The 20974-nt window shown below is 37.5% G+C and overlaps 2 protein-coding genes across 3 annotated transcripts in view; both read right to left on the bottom strand.

Moving 5' to 3' along the window:
* The window catches only part of cdk5rap2 (CDK5 regulatory subunit associated protein 2), a 36856-nt gene extending 35165 nt beyond the window's left edge, over nt 1-1691 (bottom strand). Inside the window, exon 1 of one of the 2 annotated variants that reach the window (XM_081613490.1) lies at nt 1507-1691. In XM_081613490.1, the coding sequence (XP_081469616.1) occupies nt 1507-1559 (53 nt within the window). In that variant the 5' untranslated portion in view covers nt 1560-1691. Of the gene's footprint in view, nt 1-726; nt 866-1506 lie in introns of those variants that run through there. The other variant, XM_081613492.1, reaches the window with a different exon arrangement.
* A 2162-nt stretch (nt 1692-3853) lies between these two features.
* Nucleotides 3854-20974, bottom strand: part of col27a1a (collagen, type XXVII, alpha 1a) — an 82497-nt gene continuing 65376 nt past the window's right edge. Inside the window, exons 29-61 of the mRNA XM_017307958.2 lie at nt 19026-19079; nt 18789-18833; nt 18159-18203; nt 17700-17753; nt 16808-16861; nt 15334-15387; nt 15190-15243; nt 15055-15108; nt 14840-14947; nt 14683-14736; nt 14454-14561; nt 14287-14340; nt 13367-13420; nt 13142-13198; nt 12980-13033; nt 12852-12905; nt 12676-12729; nt 12020-12073; nt 10892-10999; nt 10513-10620; nt 10295-10402; nt 10130-10183; nt 9489-9551; nt 9354-9407; nt 9229-9264; nt 9112-9129; nt 8961-8996; nt 8847-8873; nt 8671-8721; nt 8097-8265; nt 7897-8006; nt 7584-7802; nt 3854-7469 (exon numbers count right to left, since the gene is read on the bottom strand). Coding sequence (XP_017163447.2) covers nt 7323-7469; nt 7584-7802; nt 7897-8006; nt 8097-8265; nt 8671-8721; nt 8847-8873; nt 8961-8996; nt 9112-9129; nt 9229-9264; nt 9354-9407; nt 9489-9551; nt 10130-10183; nt 10295-10402; nt 10513-10620; nt 10892-10999; nt 12020-12073; nt 12676-12729; nt 12852-12905; nt 12980-13033; nt 13142-13198; nt 13367-13420; nt 14287-14340; nt 14454-14561; nt 14683-14736; nt 14840-14947; nt 15055-15108; nt 15190-15243; nt 15334-15387; nt 16808-16861; nt 17700-17753; nt 18159-18203; nt 18789-18833; nt 19026-19079 — 2373 coding nt within the window. The 3' untranslated portion in view covers nt 3854-7322. The remainder of the gene's footprint in view (nt 7470-7583; nt 7803-7896; nt 8007-8096; nt 8266-8670; nt 8722-8846; nt 8874-8960; nt 8997-9111; nt 9130-9228; nt 9265-9353; nt 9408-9488; nt 9552-10129; nt 10184-10294; nt 10403-10512; nt 10621-10891; nt 11000-12019; nt 12074-12675; nt 12730-12851; nt 12906-12979; nt 13034-13141; nt 13199-13366; nt 13421-14286; nt 14341-14453; nt 14562-14682; nt 14737-14839; nt 14948-15054; nt 15109-15189; nt 15244-15333; nt 15388-16807; nt 16862-17699; nt 17754-18158; nt 18204-18788; nt 18834-19025; nt 19080-20974) is intronic.

Raw genomic sequence — 20974 nt, forward strand, 5'->3', positions numbered from 1 at the left:
GTAGCGATCATAAAACTGCCCAGAGTAATGCAATATTCCTCCAAAAAATACTGAACGCCACTAACTCTGTGTGGACAATCATTGCATCACTGAGGTTTCACATGCCAAGCAGCCTCTTCCTGTGTAAACGAAGAGTCAACACAGTACAGTTGACAGCAGTGGTAGCCGAAAAATTACTGTTAAACATATTCAACATAACAAAAATTACCTTTATTGAAACTAAAACATAAAATAGGCGTCAGTGACTGCTCAGTGTTTTGTCAGTGCCTCATACATAGTAACCCCTCAAATGGAAACAATGCAGGATTCTGTAAACAATGACTTCCTCTTTTTCTCACTTTGTTCAGCTGCAAATGTCAAACATAAAAGCAACTAAACTCACATAATTTTGAACAATCTTATTGAAAACTCCACCCATTACACGAGCCATCAGAACAAAGTTCATACTTTTAACAAAACTGAAACAGCAACATGAATCGGGTTTCAGAATTAGCCAATAAGTAACTCACACCACACATATCAGCTAACATCTTAAATTACGGAGGCAAGCTTACCACCTGCATGACCGCTTTTCCACAGCACAGCTGGACTGTGTCAGTTTAAGGTAAAACAACCATCGATACAAGGGTAAACAAAACAGCACAGATATAACTAGTTTCACAGCGAAACAGGAAAGCTATGAACTAGCTAATTCAACAAGAGCTGCAAAAATTTATGTTTACCTACCACAATCACAATCTTCGGTTAGGGAAAGCACGAGTGGGGGCTGGGGGGAACCCAAACTGAAAATAAATTCGGCATGATAACTCCCCCTCTTGCACAAAGCAAAGAGGGAGACGTCGCTGCTACAGCCGGAGCACATTGGCTCATAATTTCCGCTTTAATACACCCAGAATGACAGCTCAAATGCCGCCCTACCATCAGTCATATCACAGCATCATCCAATCAGATTGATAGGACATCTCTTTTTTTTAAACACTGTTTACATCTACAGGCATCGTAGTCTAGTCCTTATACGATATTGCTTAATTGATCTATTGGAAATAATTTTATAACACAAGCTAGGTAAAAATACACATCGATTATTTACTGTCAAAATGTCAAGTGATGGGACTAATCATTCCCAATGCAACCCTAACTACTTAATAGCAAGAGTTACTAACTAACAATGTTTTGGTTGGCCTTGAGCGGTTTTCGACGTTAACATATCCTAAAAAGCTTCTCCATTATGACGTGAAAAGTTCACGTAAGACTTAAAATAAAACAATACAAAATAAGATGTAATACTAACGCCTAAAAAAAGCATTTTCCGTATATTAATATACAAAAAGCAATTTAGTTCAATAACTCGCAACATGCAAGTCAATATGGTATAATAAATGTTGACTACGTGGAAGCAAATAGAGCGTTAGGTGACATATTTATAATATGACTTAGCTTCAACATACAACGGTCTGACATGCTAGCTAGCAGCAGCCCGCTAGCTTTCCTTGTTTTAGTTTTTACCTTCCGTTGACATCAACAGGGAGGGTCACGTCGTCGCCAACAACAGAATCCATTATAGTAGTAAACTTAGAAATCGTTTTTACCAATAAAACAGGTCATTTTACCGCGCAGACGCGCCGTAAACCTCGAAAAGCAGATAAGAATTCAAAATAGTTCAGGCTACCGCCATTACGATATGGTAAACGTCACCATTGTGCACGTTGAAAACTGATGATGCATTTGAGTGTTGTAGGAATTTTTAAAACTACCTGAAAGAAGTCTTGTTTGGACAATTTCAGAAGGTAAGCAGAGTGACTTACGTTTGCAACAACACAAGGAACGCTTTAAATGTTCGATTTTTCACAACATATTTGCATCTATATATACGCATGTGGGTGATTATTTTACGCAACCATGAAAATTGAACATTTCAAACAGTTGAGAAGGGAGCATTGAGATGGGTTTATACAGGCAAAAAGCGATTGGTCAAAGCAAGCACTCAAGGGAGGGCCGTGAGACTCAAAAATATCATTTTAAATAATTTGTTCCAGGCGAAGTGGGTGGACTTCGTCACTGTCTCTGATAAAATGAAAACATTACTTAAAAGCAAGAATAAGGCGTATGTGTCCTACTTGTCTTGAAATGATCTGACACATAAAATGAAGACAAAATCCGAAATGAGTGCTGTTTGCAAAGTTAGTGGTATGGCAGGGTTAACAGTGCATGGGCTTGTATCTGTGTTCCCCTTCCCTTAAGTTGAAAAAAATGTCTAAACATGCTAAGCTGTGTACGTGTTGACACTTAAGTGTTCCTTCAAGATAACTTGTGGTGAGTAGGGTGTGTTACAGCATAATTAACACTTACTCTAGGGAAAATGGTAATTATGCTATTTAGTGAAAAGAGTTTACAGCAATATGTAATCTGGACTTTTTATGACATTCAAAAACAGTTCTGTAAGGACAGTAGTGTAGAGGCAAGGTTAAACAAACAGTCTTTCAACTGGTCCAGTTTCAAATGAAAAATATCCAAATATTATTAGCGACACCATGTGGTGTAAACGTTAACTTCAACCAGTGGTGAAAGTAAGCGGTTACGGTCCGGTACTGCATACCTCTAAAAGATTTAACTCGCAGGTGTTCTAATTATCTGTGCTACCCATTCATCCGTCCTACCTTGTGGTAATGCGCATGCGCACATCGACGCTATGTCACATACTGTTTACTCAGTAGATTTCTTAACAATACATCCTACCTTCGCACAAGCAAAGACAGATAGACAAGACAGACATAGCTATTTATCCGTGCTACGGTAAGAAAAGCTGCACAAAATTCATTTCTTGGTTGTACTTTTATTTCAAGACAGTAATATCAAAAGATAAAAAAATCCTGTCATATACACAGACACCTACCTTGTATTTTCTGTGACTATAAACAAGAAAAACATATAAATGTATATCAGAATGCTAATTCTCCATAGCAATTTAGGTCAGTATAAATGAGTCTTCACATTTGTTTTTATTTTAGCCACCATTTCGTCTGGGAATCGAAATCTCTTAAGATCAATTTCCATTTTTATTCCTGATGTTGGGGTCTCTGTGTGCAGGTGAGGTTTTCTGAATCAGATTACTGTGGGACTGACCACCTGTCTGAGCTTGGAGAAGTGGTTTAGGCTCACGGAATTCTGGCACTTTTTAGAGAACCGGTGTTCTGACTATTGAACACCGGCTCTTTTGGCTCGGATCACTAAAAAGTGTCGTCTCTTTCGGCTCCAAAGCGGTTCTTTAGATTTGTTGTTGTTGTTCCTTAATTTATTCTCCAACAGAAAAATGTAGCAAAATGAATGAGACATCATAGTCGCAAATGACTATATTCAACAGCTCTTCTTCTTCTGGGTCACTCAGCGTAAAGTGAAATGTGCATTTTGAGTTTTAAAATATCATGTAACCAGACACCACCTTCTTTACATATGTATTGTTAAAAAGGTGAATAAACTATTTATCTTTAGCCTTCTATATACAAAACTTTGTGTAGCTCTGTCTTATGAGATACCAAATAAAATGCATTAAACCTTGTGTTTGCTTGTTCCAGGGATATGAATACTTTTTGAAAGAACAATATTCTTGCTCTGTTGTGTTTGATTAAGTACCTAAGCTTAGTTAACCACTATAACTACAATATTTTCTATGTATTGATGATTTTTTTCTATAATGGTGTGAGAATTAATGTTCCAAGATGACCCCCTCAGGAATCCTCAGATAAAAATTGTGCGAAACCAGTGTGAGTCTAAATAGAACACATACAGTATAGGTATTAACACCTAAAATGACATTATTATACTTTCACTGAGGTAAACAGTAAAAATCCACAGACAAATTTAAAGTATTTATTTAACAGACACTGAACAATGACTAAAGAGCGGACAAATAAGAGATGAATGCACCAGAAATGATCTCATTCAAAGTTTGATGGTTTGCTGCATTTGTCTGATATTTTCAAACAGGTTTTAATTATGAATGCAATAGAAAATCTTTGCTCATGTAAAATTATGAGGTATTCTTAGCTCATTTTCAGGAAAGATTTACAAAAACAAAAGTAGAAACCATTTTCACATATTTGCATAATTCCTTAAAACACAAGTTATAGAAGAGCAGAGTTTTCATACAGTACATGGTTGATTATCATGAAAGAAATAAAAACAATAAAAAAAATTAGAAAAATAAAAGAAATGATATTGCAATAAATTTGCTCTCTGGAGCCCCAAATTTACACATAAAAACCCCATAAACTCCAAGACCAGTTGGGAGCACGGCTATATAACATTGTCAATAAGAATAGTTTTGCTTTAACTAACAGAAATTTGCGCAATCTGCAACCACATTAACAGCATTAAATAACATTAAATTAGCAAGAGGGGATCCACTGTATACAGCAAGGTTTACAGAATTATACACACTTGATTCCAGCTAGAATAATTATTTTTTTCCCCGTCTAAAAACTATCTTCTAGTTGCTAAAAAATATTACATACAGCTCAGCGGGGGTTTGTACATATTTTTGGAAATGGTTTAAACCTTGTGATTTATACCAGATATAAACACAGAAATATTTGAGAAATGTAAAAAAAAAAAAAATGCTTAAATTTAGCTTTTATTTATATGCAGAGTGGAAATGAAAAAAAAATAATTTGGCAATTATGTCATGATAAATGGGTTCAGGAAGTAGCGCAGTGTAATGGAATGGGTAAGTTGCATATAAACTTTTTTTTATTAAGCAAAGCCTGCATGCACTATATGCATTTGAATAATTTAGCAAAGTGGTGTATAACAGCACTATCACTAGCACCTTTGGAAATGTTCTTAGCACCGGGGTAAAAGATGGAGGTTTCTGTTTTGATTCCTGTACCCGCTCTCCATTCTTCTGTGGCTCAGATCTCCTTTATGGACAGCCTCTACCTGTAGTCTTTTTGATTTTAATTGCTCAGCTCGTGCTGACTATGTATTCTGTTTTTTATTCATTAATGAGGAAGCGAAAACTTAAAGCTATAATCCACAGTTAGAGAAGATTTATTAAAACACTACTGAGAACTTAAGCTTGTCTTCCTCTTCCTCAGTCTGACATTTGTAGCCCTTCCAGTCATCAGTGGCATCCGTTTGTTTTTGGCTTTGGTTTGTGACCACTGTCCTTCTCACAGCAAGAAGAAAATGTAAATCTTCCGTTCAGAGTACATAAATATATGAATTCTGCTTTTGGATAAATTCACCTATGAAATACCATGAACATACGAGCACCAAAGGCAAGTAAAATGGCACCCTGTTCGACATTTAAAAAAATAAAAAATCCTTCCATAAACAGCTTAAACCAGATACTTGCACAATTTGTATTAAAAGACACAACAACTTTTCTCTTCATTGTCTGTCATGAAATCATGCTGAATGTTTTCTGGTGTGGGGTAGTTACCAAAATTATTAGTATATGCTAAATATCAGAATGATCAGAAAGAGATCATTCTGATATCTCTCTGATCTCTTTGATTCTGATATCTCTCTGATCAGAGAGATATCTGATCTCTCTGATCAGAGAGATCAGATATCAGAGAGATACAATAGAAAAAACATTGTACTTTTTCTACTGTATAGAAAAAGTACAATGCTTTGTACTTTTTCTTTGTGTCTGGTAGATTTGTCACTTAAACTGTATGGCTGTGGTAAATAATAATCCCCAAGATTTCTATGGGACTGAGATCAGGGCTCTGCCAATCATTGTCCATTTGCAACACTGCGGACAAACTTTAACGTCCTGGATGATGTTTTGAGATGCTGCTTCAATATTTCAACATATTTAGTTTCTGTCCTCATCATGGCATCTATTTTGTGAAGTGTAGAACACCCTCCTGCAACAGAACACCCACACATTATTAGTATACTGCCAACCCAATGCTTCATGCAGGTGGTGGTGTTCTCAGTCTTGCAAATTGCCTTCTTTTTCACCAAAAGTTGTCCCTGAGTGCATTTGCAAACTGTAATCAGACTTTTTATGTTGCTTTTGCCATGATGACTTCTTCCTTGGAGAGTGGCCTTTCAGCACATATCGACACAGGACTCATTTCACTGGATAATGAATCCCTCTTTCCAGCCTTACACTTCTGTTTTGGGGGTGCTTCACACATTAGCACCAAAACTTGCTCATCTCATGGATCCATAACCTGCCTCTTTCTTTAACAGAATGGCTGAATAATCCCATGGTGTTTGTGTTTGTTTGTAATTGTTTGAAGAGATGAATGTGACAGATTCAGGAATCTGGAAATGGTGTTACCCAAGGATAAACCAGACTTGTGAAGGTCCACAATTTTCTGTGTTTTCTCTATCTTAGCAGATTTTTTTTTTCTTTACAAGGAAGCAGTGCGTTTAAGGTATTGATTTACAATAAAGCAACAGTCATGTTCCTCATTTAACTAAAACATTGTGAATTAACCTACCAGAAGCTTGCAAAAATGACATTATAATGTGGACTTTACCCATCTTCTTAAAGCCACAGTAATCCCATAGTGCATGCAAGCCTCTGAATTTGAACATGATTTTTAAAAATCTCTAAAAATGTCTTACTGTTCTGGCATTTAGCAAATCCAAATAACACAGCTAAAACTAGAAAAGCACAGTCTAATCTGATGTCAGACATTGTGGAGAAAAAGCTTATGTGCCTTTTTGCACAGTGTACTTTAGCATCTGGTTTTAAGCTCTATGTTCCAAAATATTTTTTTTTACTTTTATCTATTGCACTTAAAGATTATTAATTTACAAAAGATATACATGTATAAAATCAATAATAGAGCATATATATATATCTATATTTACAAAATCCCAATTACTTTAGGTGCTATGACAAAATCTGAATATTACACAAAGTATACAGACTGTATACAATTGTGGAAATAAGTTACTTCAAATATCCACTGCTGAACCTCCTTTCACTTAAAATGTCCTGGAGAAGTTGCGTGGTATTTTATCCTTTAACATGGAGATCCTCTGGAAGGAGCTTGAGGAAGCATTTGTTGGTCTGAGAAGCCAGTAGTGCAAGAACTGCCCTGCTCCTGTAACCCCACCGCCTTGCTCTCTCTGCTTCCTCCTTTTTTCTCTGCTTGCAGTCCACTAGGAGTTTGGTTGTGAAGCAGTGTCTGTTTTGGGCGGAGGGGAGTGGGGGCAGGCAGTGAGTTTTTCCTCACTTGGACAATGTTTGGCCACGACTACATGACCTTTCTGGTCTCCGTGCCTGCATGAAGGTGATTTGTAGGGGGAAGTTGTCCATCCCTTTGTGCTCAGAAGACAGACCGACGCTGCGGCCCTCAAAGAAAGCAAACCGGACCGATTTCCAGGTGGTAATGTGAAGCGGAGTTTGTTTTTGGGAGGTTGTAGATGTCGATGACAGGGAGCAGGGTGGGATCAAGGGAATGGAACACAAACTGGGTCTGGTGCCAGCGCCCATCATTTATCTAAAAACACAACAACAACAATAAATAAATAGATTTTAGTCAGCAGATATGAAGATGGTGTGAGAGGATGAGGTCTGAAGTGATTTACACCAGATTACAACATCTTAATCCTACCCAGCAGGAGTCCTCCAAAACGTTTGGCTCGAGCTCCCCTCCCACTTCAAACACTTCTCCGGTCCAGGCCTTGAATCTCACAGACCGGTGGTCAGGGAGCTGATCCTCAGCTGACCTCCAAACTGAGATGTTCAGACAGTGGATGGTGATGTGCTGAATAGCCTCTGAGCTCAGAAGGTGCAAGAAGTTCATTTGGACACGACCAACCTCGATTGACGGCTGTAGGAGAAAAGAGATCAGTGAGAAAAGAGATCAGTGCAACACTGCCCATTTGTTTAAATATTCATTAAACCTGCAGTTGCATCTTGTGTACCTTGGAAACCGTTATTGGTTTAAGGCAGGTTTGTCCACCACCAGTAAAGCTGCAGGAGACTTCTATTGTATCAGATGAGCAACCAAGATTGGGATCTATCCAATAAGTGCCTGAGGAAAAATAAATCACAAATTTGGTTGTAAAACTATCCAAGCAATAAAACACTCACTCTATGTAGCATAACAAGTTTCCCGTCTCACCGTCATTTAACTTCTGTTCACAACTGTGAAGGTCCCTGCAGATACGGGCGGGATTGTCCCGAGTGCCCAATGGGTTCTTCAGGCTCTGGATCAAGTTACTGAGGTAGTGGAGGGTCTTGAAGATCTCTGCACCCTGGTCGAGCATCGGCAGGTCCATTGCTGGTCTATGCTGGAAGACAGATGAAAAGAATCAAAGATTTACATTTTCTTAACTCGCTGCTAGCCATGCTGATAGCTAACATAATTTGCTAAAGATAATTTAAGTATGTTTGCTTTAAATTTACTGCCTTGATAATGTATTTTATTGTAATGTAGTTTCAGCTAGTTGGCCTGTTAAATATTGTCTTAAAAGTCCAACTTTGGACAAAAGTCAAAAAGAACCTATAATAGCTTTAAGGCAACCAAAAATGTTTTAAATATTGCTCTTTTAACCATATAGACGTTTTTAAAGCAAAATTGCAAATTGCTAAAATTGAAATCAACACGTCAAAGCGTTATGAAAACTTAAGACTGGAAATCAACTACTAATATCTAATCGGTGCACAAAATAACAGAAATATTGAATCTGACCAACCTGAGTCCTGACAGGACTGGCTGAATCAACAATCACAAGGCCATCTTCTTTCTGCAGAGCAGAAATCTCACATTAATTCATTTCATCAGTTTCAGTGCCATCTTTTGGAAATTATGTTTTAGTAAATCCCTTTTTTACAACTTGTAAACCTGAACAATTAGGATTAAGGTACTTACAAATGAAAGAGGGATTGCAGGAGGGCCCTACAGAGAGGAAAATAAGTTACTTAGACAATGAGTTTTTAGTGGCAAAAATGAAATTTTGTGTTGTTAATTAAAGTTGAAACTTACTGGAGGTCCAGGACGTCCACGAGGTCCAGGTGATCCCTAATAAATAAAAAAAGAACATCCAGTGGAAACTCGTAAACTACTACAACATATGGGAATAATAAAGCACCCATTTTTAATATTTGAAGGAAAGAAAGTTAATATAAAGACATACCCTAGGACCTTGAAATCCCTGTTTTGAGAAAATAAAGACATGTATTCAGACCCTGAATGATCCATAGTTTTTTTTTCATACTGTGCATAATGTTGACTGTATGTCTGAAATACTTACATTCTCTCCACGGTTGCCTTTTTGTCCTCTAGGACCCTGTTAGAAGACAATTAACAGACTAGTCAATACTGTAGGCAACACGAAAGACGAGAAAATTCAAGAGAAATTTAAGGTATACTACATACTGCACTTCCACTGGGACCAATAATTCCAACAGGGCCGACAACTCCTCTTCCACCCTGCAAGAAAACGACACAAGAGGATAAAATGGAATGGATTGCAAAGCATTGGAAAACTCACTAGATTATTAAGCCAGGTACCATTGCACCCTGTGGCCCCTTTGGTCCCCGTATGCCCTTTGGCCCAAAGTCTCCTGGAGGGCCCTGAAAATGGAAGCACACCTCTATAAATTGACAGGACTTAATTTACATTTTTGCTCAAGCAAAATATATCATTTAATTTGTATAATGAATAAATCTTGTTTTAAAAAAGAATATTGTAATAAAAACTAAAAAATCCATACTTTTCCAGGCTTAAATTTGTACAGTTTTGTATTAGCACCATCATTTTAACCTTAAACATGGGTGGATGACTGGAAATATAGTTGGATTCATGGAGAGATGGATAAAAAAGGATAGATGGATAATAAGACAGGTGAATGGATTGAGAGATAGAGGGATGCACAAATGGATGAATGATGAATGGATGGACATTAAATTACTTTAAGATTTCATATTAACAATCCAGGTATGAATGCAACAATTTTTGTGACATACAGTAAAATCTATATGTTTTTGGTGAGATTGTACTTTCCATAAAGAAGAACCGTATTTTTTTAATATATATATGCTACGTATAAATTCCTACACTGGTCGTGTTCTGACAACTCTAAATTCTTCATACATTTTGACAATGCAATGTTCGATTCAATTTGTGAGTTGCTATTTTGAAATGACCTCACCTTTGGTCCAAAAACTCCAAGAACTCCTGGAAAACCTTGTTGTCCTGCATCACCCTATTGAAAAAACAATCAAGTTTAAAAATGGAGAAAAACATGGCATCTAAAATAAACTGAATTGACTGATTTGTACAGTATTCATAATGACTAAGTCTGAGTAATACCCACAGGCTGTCCTTTAGGCCCTCTGTCTCCCTGTGGCCCCTGTTGTCCCATTCCACCTTTGAAACCCCTTTTTCCTGAATGTCCACTTTGGCCTCGAAGACCTGGCTCCCCCTGAGTGGACGGATGAACAGTTGCATTATCGGTGAAGACATGACCAATAATATGTCAATGCAATGACAACCTAGGAGCTGCAGTTGTTCCCATTTATTTTTTCCTTTCACCTTTGGCCCTACGCCTCCCTGATCTCCGGGGAGTCCTGGAACGCCGGTTTTGCCACGTCCGCCAGATTTCCCAGGAAGCCCTACTGCCCCATCATCACCGTGCTCTCCCTATTTACAAATACAGAAAGTTAACGATTGGTTCATAGCAACAGCATTTAAAATATCCAATCACCTTGAACCAGTACAAGATGCTGGGTATGTTTCAAAAGTTGCAGATACAGAGCAGAGTGAAAATGTGACAGGAACAACGATAAATATGACAAATTGTTTGCGTAGAATATTACAATAATTTTGTACAATAACTGCATATAATCAGCCCAGAAAGTCCATAGCTGTGTGAATGAGAACTTTTATGAAACGAGTTGTGAAGGAGTCTCACCGGCATGCCTTTGCTTCCATCTTTTCCGGTGGTTCCGTCCTCCCCGGGCGCTCCCTCACGCCCCTCTGGACCCACCACGCCTCTGGGACCAGGAGGACCACCCACACCCTGAGGAGAATGGAGGCGTTACTTCCAGACTGAGCTACATGCTTCACAGTGATGCAATCAATGCCTTGCAAAAGTATTTGTATACCCGAGTCCTACATTTTGTTATTTTACTTCTCTGGCTTAAGGATTCCTTGTAAACATGATTAATCAGGTGACTTCTGAAGTTCACTGGTACATTGGATTTTATTTGAAGGTGTCAGAATAAATGAGGGAGGTATGTATAAATAAATTGGGGGGGAAAAAGACGTAGAGATTTACTTTAGTAATAAAATAAATGTTAAAAAGTTCCAGAGATGGCAATACTTCTTGTACAAAAACAACATATGTCCAAAAGTTCTTTGAGACACACATTGGCTTAATGTTTTAGCTGCCCATGCACAATGTTTGTGTCCAAACAGTTTTCCACAGATTTTTCCAGTTTGAAGTACTTCAGGCTTACAAAAAATAATAATAAACAGTTTTCCTTAAAACACAAATTTTTGCAAGTTTTAAAATTATTTTACCTACTTAAATACATAATATTTCACTAAAGTTAACAAAGTGGGTTTGTTTTTGTAAGAAAGGGATCAGAGAATAGATCCAAAATATTTTTTAAAAATGTCTCACACATTCACCTTATTAAAAGATCACTCCTAAAACGTTTTTGATTTAATGTTTTATTATTTCTTGCTCTTGAATTGATCTTTATTTTAGTCTGTGCAGCTAAAACGGTTTGAGTCGCTTGTTGTATTTAGCTAAGCATGGTCCACATCTTTCTGCTGTTATATGCCTTGCAGTAAAAATTGTTGGACGTCAATGGTCCTGAAATGACAGCAAGTGATGTCATCAATAAAATATTAATTTTGAATTTGAAATTATGTATTTTTGATGTTGAACTTCAATGTTTTTTGATTCTTAGAAAGATTTCTTTCTTTGTTTGGAAGAACTTGTATCAGTGAAAATCCCAGCCTAAAAAAGTGAACAAGTCATTAGCTGTAGAGAATTTGAACAGCTTTGTCCTACAGGAAGTCAATGACGTACCTCAGATCCTCTAGCTCCTTTTTGTCCAGGTTGTCCTTTTTTGCCTTTTTCACCCTGGATGAAGAAAAAAAAAACTAAAATTTTAAAAATGTGAAATACTTAAATAATTTTCACTTCTAAATTATTTTTATTTTTGTGAGTGAATCAACCTTTTTACTTGCTCTTTCTGCCCTCAAGTTTCTAGTTTTGTCACAGGCCTGTTGATTTTAACATAATGTTGCACTAATAGTTAAACTTGTTAAACAACCCAGTAAATAGCTGAGTAGTTGAATTGTTCAAAATTTGTTTTATGGCCTTTTCTTTCTTTCTTTCTTTCTTTCTTTCTTTCTTTCTTTCTTTCTTTCTTTCTTTCTTTCTTTCTTTCTTTCTTTCTTTCTTTCTTTCTTTCTTTCTTTCTTTCTTTCTTTCTTTCTTTCTTTCTTTCTTTATCTTGAAACTTTCAATTCAACATAGTTTAGTAGTACTATGTTGTAAACTACATTGTAGGATGTGGTGACTTAACATCTGTTGTCAAATTGTTGCCCCAAATCCCCATTGAACAATGTTTATTTTAATGCTATGCTTTGTGATTAACATCCACCAAGTACCAGTTTTTGATTTTGAATTTATGCAAAGATTTTTCTTTACAGATATCTTGCATTTCTTCACATCCTTACTTGGTCTCCCTTGGCACCTTTAGGTCCTTTTTGTCCACGAGGCCCAGGATGACCCTGCAATTGACATTTTTTTTCTTCCAGTAAATGAAAGCATACCAAAAAAACCTGCACGAATAGACGTGATGCTTGTTTTGCATAAACTCTGCTCTGCGTGACATTAAAGCTTGGTCACTCACTGGTTGTCCAGGAGCTCCAGGTCTGCCTCGTTCTCCATCCAAACCAATTTGACCCTGAAGAACACAACGTTAAAACTCTTTATCAAAACACCTAAATAACTTGTTTTGAAATAATTTGTCGTTCTTACTTTGTACCCTGGGTCTCCTGATTCTCCCCTCTCTCCTCTGTCACCTGGAGGTCCCTGATAACACAGAAAATACATTCATAAACAACAGATTTTCTGATTAAATTTAATTTGTAGAAGAACAGCCAATAGAAATATAGAGAATCAGAGTCATACAGGACTTACCATGAGACCTGGAGGACCAGGAGGACCTTCCTGCTTTCCATCGTCACCCTGCTCACCCTGAACAGAAACAATTTCAAAGTTGTAAAATCAAACTGGGATGCCTTCGAGACTCTAGTCTCTACATCAGGACATGTTCGGTTAATGCTGAAGTCAGACTGAGCAATTTGTACTTATTACACAGAAAAATTGGAGATCAACATTGCACATAAAGTGAATGAGGTGTACCTTTTCACCTTTTGGACCTGGACGCCCAATAGGGCCCTGTGGTCCCAGATGGCCCTGTGGCAAAGTGACAACAAAAAGTAATGAAATTCTACAGTCCCTTATCAGACGATCCACAATCTTCATGCAGTTTATGTACATCTTAACTCTTTATAGAACCAACCTCCACTGCAATAACAGCAGGAGAATTTGACTGGACCATCATAAGACAGGAATATGTCTAGATCTAAGCAGTTCCTCTTTAGTTGTATGTTTAGGGTTGTTGTCCTGTTGGAAGGTAAACTTTCATCCCAGACTAAAGATTTTTGCAAATTTAAAAAAGGTTTTCTTGCATCGTTTAGCGCCACCTATCCTTCTGTTAGCTCAGAACTACTTCTCCCCACAGCATGATTTTGGCACTACGGTAAGAGTGTCGTTTTATATGTTTCCCAAGAGTTCAATTTTCATTTTATGTGGCTAGAAGAACTTCCTCTACATACTTGCTGTGTTGCCTTCATGACTTGTAATGGACTCTCCCCACAATAACCTTCTCTTTGCAACTTCTTCTTCTCTACCTAACCAAGCTAAGTAGAGGATAACGTCTAGGTTAACCATACAACCTCTTAACCTGGGTTAACCTTTAGCTAGAGAAGAATCCCTAGAGAGGCCTGGCTAATCTATAGGTTGGCTAATCTCTATAGGTTAACCTGTAGATTAGCTAGGTCTTCATAAAACAGCCTTCGGTTGCTGCAGCAGATTTTAGTTTGAGGTATCTCAAAATTATGCTTGTGACAAATTGTGAAAACCATTAATCAATTTCCTTCCACCTTGTGTTGGTCCATCACATAAAATGTCATTAGAATATGTTGAAGTTTGTAGTTATAACATGATAGAATTAAAGTTTTATGAATGTTTTTGAGTATTATGCTAATAATTTCTCTAACCTCGTAGCCTAGAAGACCAACTTCACCTTGCTGACCCATTCGGCCCGGTGCTCCCTGCGGGAAACAAATATGCAGTTAATCACACCATCCATTATAACATCTCAAGTGTTTTCAGTTTAAGTAATGGCTGCTTCAAGTGTGCCTTCATCATTACTGTTCCACTTTACCACATGTGCTATAGTCCCTCTGGAACCCTTTGGCCCTAAAAATCCTGGCGGTCCGGTCTCTCCTACTGTTCCAGTTTCTCCAAGGTGACCCAGCTGACCTTTAGCCCCCTAGACATGCATAAAGCGTGATAATTAACTCCCAAGGTTTTGAAACAGATGCTGTCGGTCCCTCTTTTTTTTTGAATATTTGTTGTTGCTGAGTGATTTTTAGCTAATTTAATGTTTGTACCTTTAGGCCTGGTTTGCCTCGTTCACCGATTTTACCGGGCTTTCCTTCTGAACCCTTAAGTAAAAACAGTAGAGAAATGAATTGATAAAGCTCAAATGGATGCTTTATGGTGAAGGTAGTGAATTGTGCATGAATTTCAAGCAGACGTATGACTCACCCGGACGCCAGTGAGTCCAGGACTACCAGGTGGACCTTCCTTTCCCTTTAGTCCAGTTTCACCTTTTTCACCTTTGTCACCCTCCTGACCCATGTCACCTTTATCACCCTGATCACATAAATACAAGTATCTCTTTGAATTTTGGTTGATTCTTTAATGTATTTTCTCAATAACATAAATATGCAGCAGTAAGTATAGTGTGCAATCATGTTTACCTTTGCTCCATCAGGACCAGCTGGACCAGCTTCTCCCTCTAGACCTGCTTCTCCCTGCACACATGAAAAAGTGAACCAACTCTCCAGCTTTTCAGTAAACCAAGTGGTTTCATAACTCGGTTCAGACAAACTCACCCTCTGCCCTATCAGTCCTTGCTCTCCGATGTTCCCTGATGGTCCAAGCCCCCCCTGAGACCCAGAGACAGCAAATTTTTAGTGTTGATAAAAAGAACCTAAATGAAGCATTCGGGCATAATTACGATGGTTTAGTTTGCTTGCCTTCTCCCCAGGTTCGCCTGGCAGTCCTGGTTCACCCTCTTTGCCATCAGGACCCTAGAAAAGTGACCACAGTAAAATTATAAACCTGATTTAAAATGTTAAGATAGTTTCACTGCATGAAAACAATACATCAGTGCCAAGTTCCACTATTTACTATCTTAACTATAGTCAAAATGAAAAAGGAAGCATGTCAGCTGCAGTTAGTTTAATAGGGTAGATTGCTGATATAATTTTATTAATCCAGTGAAAGAAGCTAAGAATCACATACTTGTATTTTACTTGTAATAAATATGGAAGTAAATTTGTGTATCTGTGCAACTCCCTGAACACGTTTCTAGACTTCTTAAACTTTTTTCCAATTTAGTCCTCTCACAAACATTAATGTATAGATTGAGATTATATGTGACAGACTAACACGATATTGTGGGATAAAAGTTTTCATAATTTACCATTTTTGTTTTATTTACAGATAAAATCAGATAATTATGGCGTATTCAGCCCTCTTTGATTTGATACCACTTTTAAAAGTGTAACTTAAAAGTCAAAGACAACTTTTTGACAAGTTTAAAGCGGAGTTAAGTGATTAAACAACATCCAAAGCTTTGCCCACGACATGAAGCACTGTTTAGCTCATCATCTGACACTGTTAAGAGCATGGAATACCTGAAAACCTACCAAAACACCTAAACTGGCAGGCTGGTGGTAATTCTTTGCAAATATCCACAGATCAGGTGAAAAAATCTCTTGACAAGACGGCTATTAATCATTCTATAAATCTAGCTGCTATGAAGAAGTGGTAATGGGAAAGCAAGTGTTGGAAGAAAGCCGTGAAAAATCCTGCCTCCAGTTTATCGTAAGTCGTATCGAGGTCACAGTTAACAGGTAGGTGTAGTCAGATGAAACCAGACTTCCACTTTTTGACCAAGAAGCAAACTGCCACGTGTACAGGAAAAATGACAGTGCCCATCATCCTGAACACACCAACCCCATAATGAAACACGGTGATCGCAGCATCATGCAGTGGGAATGCTTTTCTTCAGCAGTGGCAGGGAACATGGTCAGAGATCATGAGAACATGAATAAAACTAATTCAACGGCTAATGCTGGAAAGAAACCTGCTAGAAGCTGCAAAAGACTTGGGACTTGGTAGAGATGCACCTTCCAGACAGACAAACATTCCTGAACATACAGCTGGAGATTAGACATCTCATTGAGAAGCTGAGGCAAGACTTTAAAACAGATTTTCCATCTGGCTGATATTGCAGCTGCAATTAAAAGAAAAAAGTGCTTCTACAAATTATTGACACATACGTTTGGCATACGCATTTCAGATTTTATTTGGAAACACATGTGTGCTCGATTATGTGTTGGCCTGCTACCTTGAAGCTCAAGAAAACACACTGACACCTGTGGATGCAATGTGAAAAGATGTGAAAAGTTGAATAGCTTTGCAAGGTGTTGTATATTTGCTTACCTTTGGACCAATTTCTCCTAACAATCCAACAGTCCCAGGTGGTCCGGGTGGCCCCTGCAGAAGACAATATGGTAGCTTGAATGATCATTACATTAAAGAAATCAAGATCTAGTACTATTTGTACGAAAAACAACAACATGAGGAGAAAAAACAAGCAGAAAATGTATGGATTAAACCTATTTGATGACCTAACCAACATAATAAGCAACTTATTTATGCCGTTTCATCATAAAATAGAATCTCTAAGTGTAAGCTTGTCATGTCTATTATAAAAAAAATTGTGAATATAGGGGAAAATGGACTCCCCAGCTGATGTATAAAAATCAAAATAATGAAGATTCATTCAAACTTCCCACATTGTCATTCATTTATATTTCAGAAAAAAAGCTCAGAGTAAGGAAACAGAAAGAAGGAAGAAAGAAATTTAATTCCCAAACAGGAAATCTTTATAGATCAGCCATCTATTATTGGTAATCACAGGTGTTCTGACCTTACATGACAACCAAGGCTGCAGCAATAATTAAAATATTACAGAAGTTATCAGCACAAACATTTGGAAAATGAATAAATATGGAGGAAATGTTGACTAAAGCTATATTTTCAAAGCTTGTTGTAGGTTTTAGCAATTTATGCTAAAACCTACAACAACAAAAAGAAAAATGAGACAACTTTGTGACAGCTTTCTATGTCACATAGAAAATGAGTAATTACTATAATGTTTTAATCCTCATTTCTGTGTTTCACCAGTTCTAATTTACTTCAGATTGAGGGACGGGAGAATTAAAGTACAGTTCTATTTCTTGAACGAGACGAAGACATGTTTGATGAGCTGGACTGATAATACCACAAAGAGGTTGAAGGCTGGGTCAAGAGTTTATAAGTCTAAACATACCGGGTCGCCGGCTATTCCCTTGTCTCCTGGAGGTCCAGAAGGCCCTAGGATTCCCTGACAACAAAACAATCTGTGAGTTTAGGAAGATAGCAGTACATCATCTAAAATTAATACAATACTTACCAAGAAACACAATAAGTTTACACAACTTATTTTTTTAGCAGATATTAAAAAGCAATATGAACCAGATTTTAGAAAGTTTCTTCTGCTTTTGGCTTTCAGAGTAGATCTTACCATATTCATGGCATCCATCTCAGCTACACCGACCCTCCTTCATTACATCCATGAAGTTCTGTCCAATAAATCCACCACACCTCCTCTACATACAGCATGTCTAAACCATTTCAGCCTTGCATCTCTAACTTATGTGTTAACTTAGCAATTTATTGAACAACTTGTTTATTTTCAATGATCTATGTCACAGAAAAATCAAAAACAAAAACAAAACATTGAACTTACTGGAAAACCTTTTGGCCCAGTGTCTCCCGGCTCTCCGATCTTTCCCTGTTGGGGACATAAAGGATGGCAAGACAGGATTAACAAAAGTCAATTGTTGAAAACTAGAGCTGGTTAAAATCAAACCTGTTCTAAAAAGATTTTCTTTTATCTTGAAGAAAATTCCCGCATTTCATATGTTGATTAAATGCGGGAATTAAAATGATTAATTTGACTTGTGTCTGACAGATAGTAGAAGTGTTACTGAAAAAAATACTAGATAACATTATATTTACTACCACTTAGTATTAAAACAACAAAACATATTTTTTTGTTGTAATTTGAAGAAAAAAAATGAGGAAAATTTCAAAGTGTCGAATGCTTTTGAATGGCACTTTATGGATGGCCAAATCCATTAAATGAGCATACAATAAAAATGGAGTAATGTTTATGGTCACTTATGTAAGTCTAGTAATAAGCTCTACAAAAAACTATGAAAGAATAAAAAGTGATTCTTTCATAGCTGAATCTGCATCTCAACCTTGCTGGTTCAAAGCAGAGGTTCTCTGAGAACATAGTTGCCAAACCCTCCCCCCCAAAAAAACCCACATCTGAGATAGAAACGAAAAGTAAAATGGTGTTTAGGAGCTTCACCTGTGATCCTGGGAAACCTATTTTTCCTGGAGGACCATCGGAACCCTTCAGTGAAGAGAAAAGATAAGATAATCAGTGTCCAGTTGATTGTATACGTACTTTTCCTTAGATAAAACGGAAGACTAGTGTAGGTCGCCGCCCATTTATTTGAAGTGTTTGTCTTTGAAAAAACATGTAATTGTTATGTTCACGCAGTTCAACTGTATAATTTTATTGAGTAAATGCCAGCACTCTTACCTTTTTGCCCTCTGACCCCATCTCTCCTGTTGGACCATCAGGCCCCATTGCTCCCTGAGAAAACGAGACATGTGTCACTTCACCAACAGAGGTCACTGTAGCACCACCAGACAAAACAAACAGCATGTCCTCATGTGAGGGTCGCAATATCTGTAAACTGCACTTCTTCAAAAAAAAAAAAAAAGTCTATATATACATATGTAAAAATATATGTATGCAGAGTCTTGATATACTAAAAGGTGGCTGGCCTTTCTAGTAGTGAAACTCACAGACCTTATCCTAACATTGATTTTACCACTGGATCCAGGGCAAAAGAGTTCAAACTTAAATACACAAACGATGAACACAGTTCAACTGTTTATCTTACATGAGTGAAACCTTCAAACATAATTAATCCAAACTGCTACAAACTCCTGCTAGTCCAGCGACCAATACAAACAAATATAAGTCAGGGCAGCGTTCCAATACGCTTCACCTGCTTTGCACCTGCGTCCAGTCAAATTTCATAGCTTTGCTCTGGAAAATGCAGCATTACCGACATAGCGATTCTCACTAATTAACAGTGAATACATTAAAAATCTCGATCAGTCTCTTGGTTGTTATATAAGTAGTTTTTTGTTTTTTTAATCCATGGCAAATTTCTCAGGACATCACACTGAAGGAGGCCTTGTTGTTTGACTGATTGTTGACCAGGCGCAGTGGGAGTCTGGCCCAGAGGCAATAACAATAGCTGAAGTGCTATAAGCCTATTATACATAGAGCTGGATGGCCACTGCTCATTAACATTCCTGTCTGGGGTACCTGCTTCCCGCTGGTTCCGTTTACATTGGCTGATTAGCTGATGAGTAGGGAAAATATTCCCTCCCCCACCCCCCAACTCCCAGTCAAATAATTAACAAAAAGAAACAAGCTACGTCCAGTAACTTCAATGTGCCGCAGATTCAAGACTCTTTTCTGACTAACAAAAATGGCAGACGAAATGAATACCAAAAGCATGAATTCAACCAGTTCAATTTAAACCAGCTCAGAAGCAACCACAGACTGCTGAGTGGTAGGAATAATGCTCTGCAACATGGTACATATTAACTCTGGATTTGTTCCTCAGATAGCCAGAGAAATCATCCGTTCCAGATATTAAAAAATGCAAATGTTGGATTTGTAATACTTGGGACTCTGACTTAATAATTTCAAGTAGTTTTAAGCACACAGATATAATGCAATCCAAGAACGTTTCCACATGTAACATTAAGGCCACAAATGTTAACATACTTTATTGGGATTTTATGTGAGAGAGATTACCACAAAATGGTGATAATTGTATCGTGGGAAGAAAATATGTATTATTAATATTTTTTGGGGGTAAAAAGCACCAAAGTGTAATATACATTTATATTCAGCCACTTTTTCTGTCAATTTTACCATTTTGTTGCTATTAAATTTGCACCTTATTTGCAATAAGCCTCCACCAGCTTTTCATATCTAGAGACAGAAAGTTATGTCATTTCTACTCAGGTAAAAAAAAAAACCTAGAGACTGGAGAGGGAACTGGTGTGAACATACATATACATTTTCCAAGAATCTCAATGGGATTTAGGTCTGACTTTGATTTGATCCTCAACCATTTCATTGTTGCTCTGGCTTTCTGTCGCTCTTCTGCTGGAAGCTGGATCTTCGCTCTCGTCTCCAGTGTTTTGTGTCAATCTGACCTGAACACATTCTGCCACATGTTTTCCGGGTCCTCTGGCTTGTGACTTGTGCTTTTCTTTGCCTTTCTTCTTCTTCACAGGAATGACTTGCGGAGTGCACGACTGTATAACCTAATCCTGTCTTAATCCCCTAAACAATTTCATCCCTGACCTGTCTTGTGTGTTCCTTTCCTCTGATTACGCAGTTTGTTTAAAAAAAAAAGGCTCTGAGACCTTCACAAAATTACTGGACATATACTGAGA

Source organism: Poecilia reticulata, chromosome 12 (genome assembly GCF_904066995.2).
Source record: "Poecilia reticulata chromosome 12, P_reticulata-male-v2, whole genome shotgun sequence".
NCBI lineage: Eukaryota > Metazoa > Chordata > Actinopteri > Cyprinodontiformes > Poeciliidae > Poecilia > Poecilia reticulata.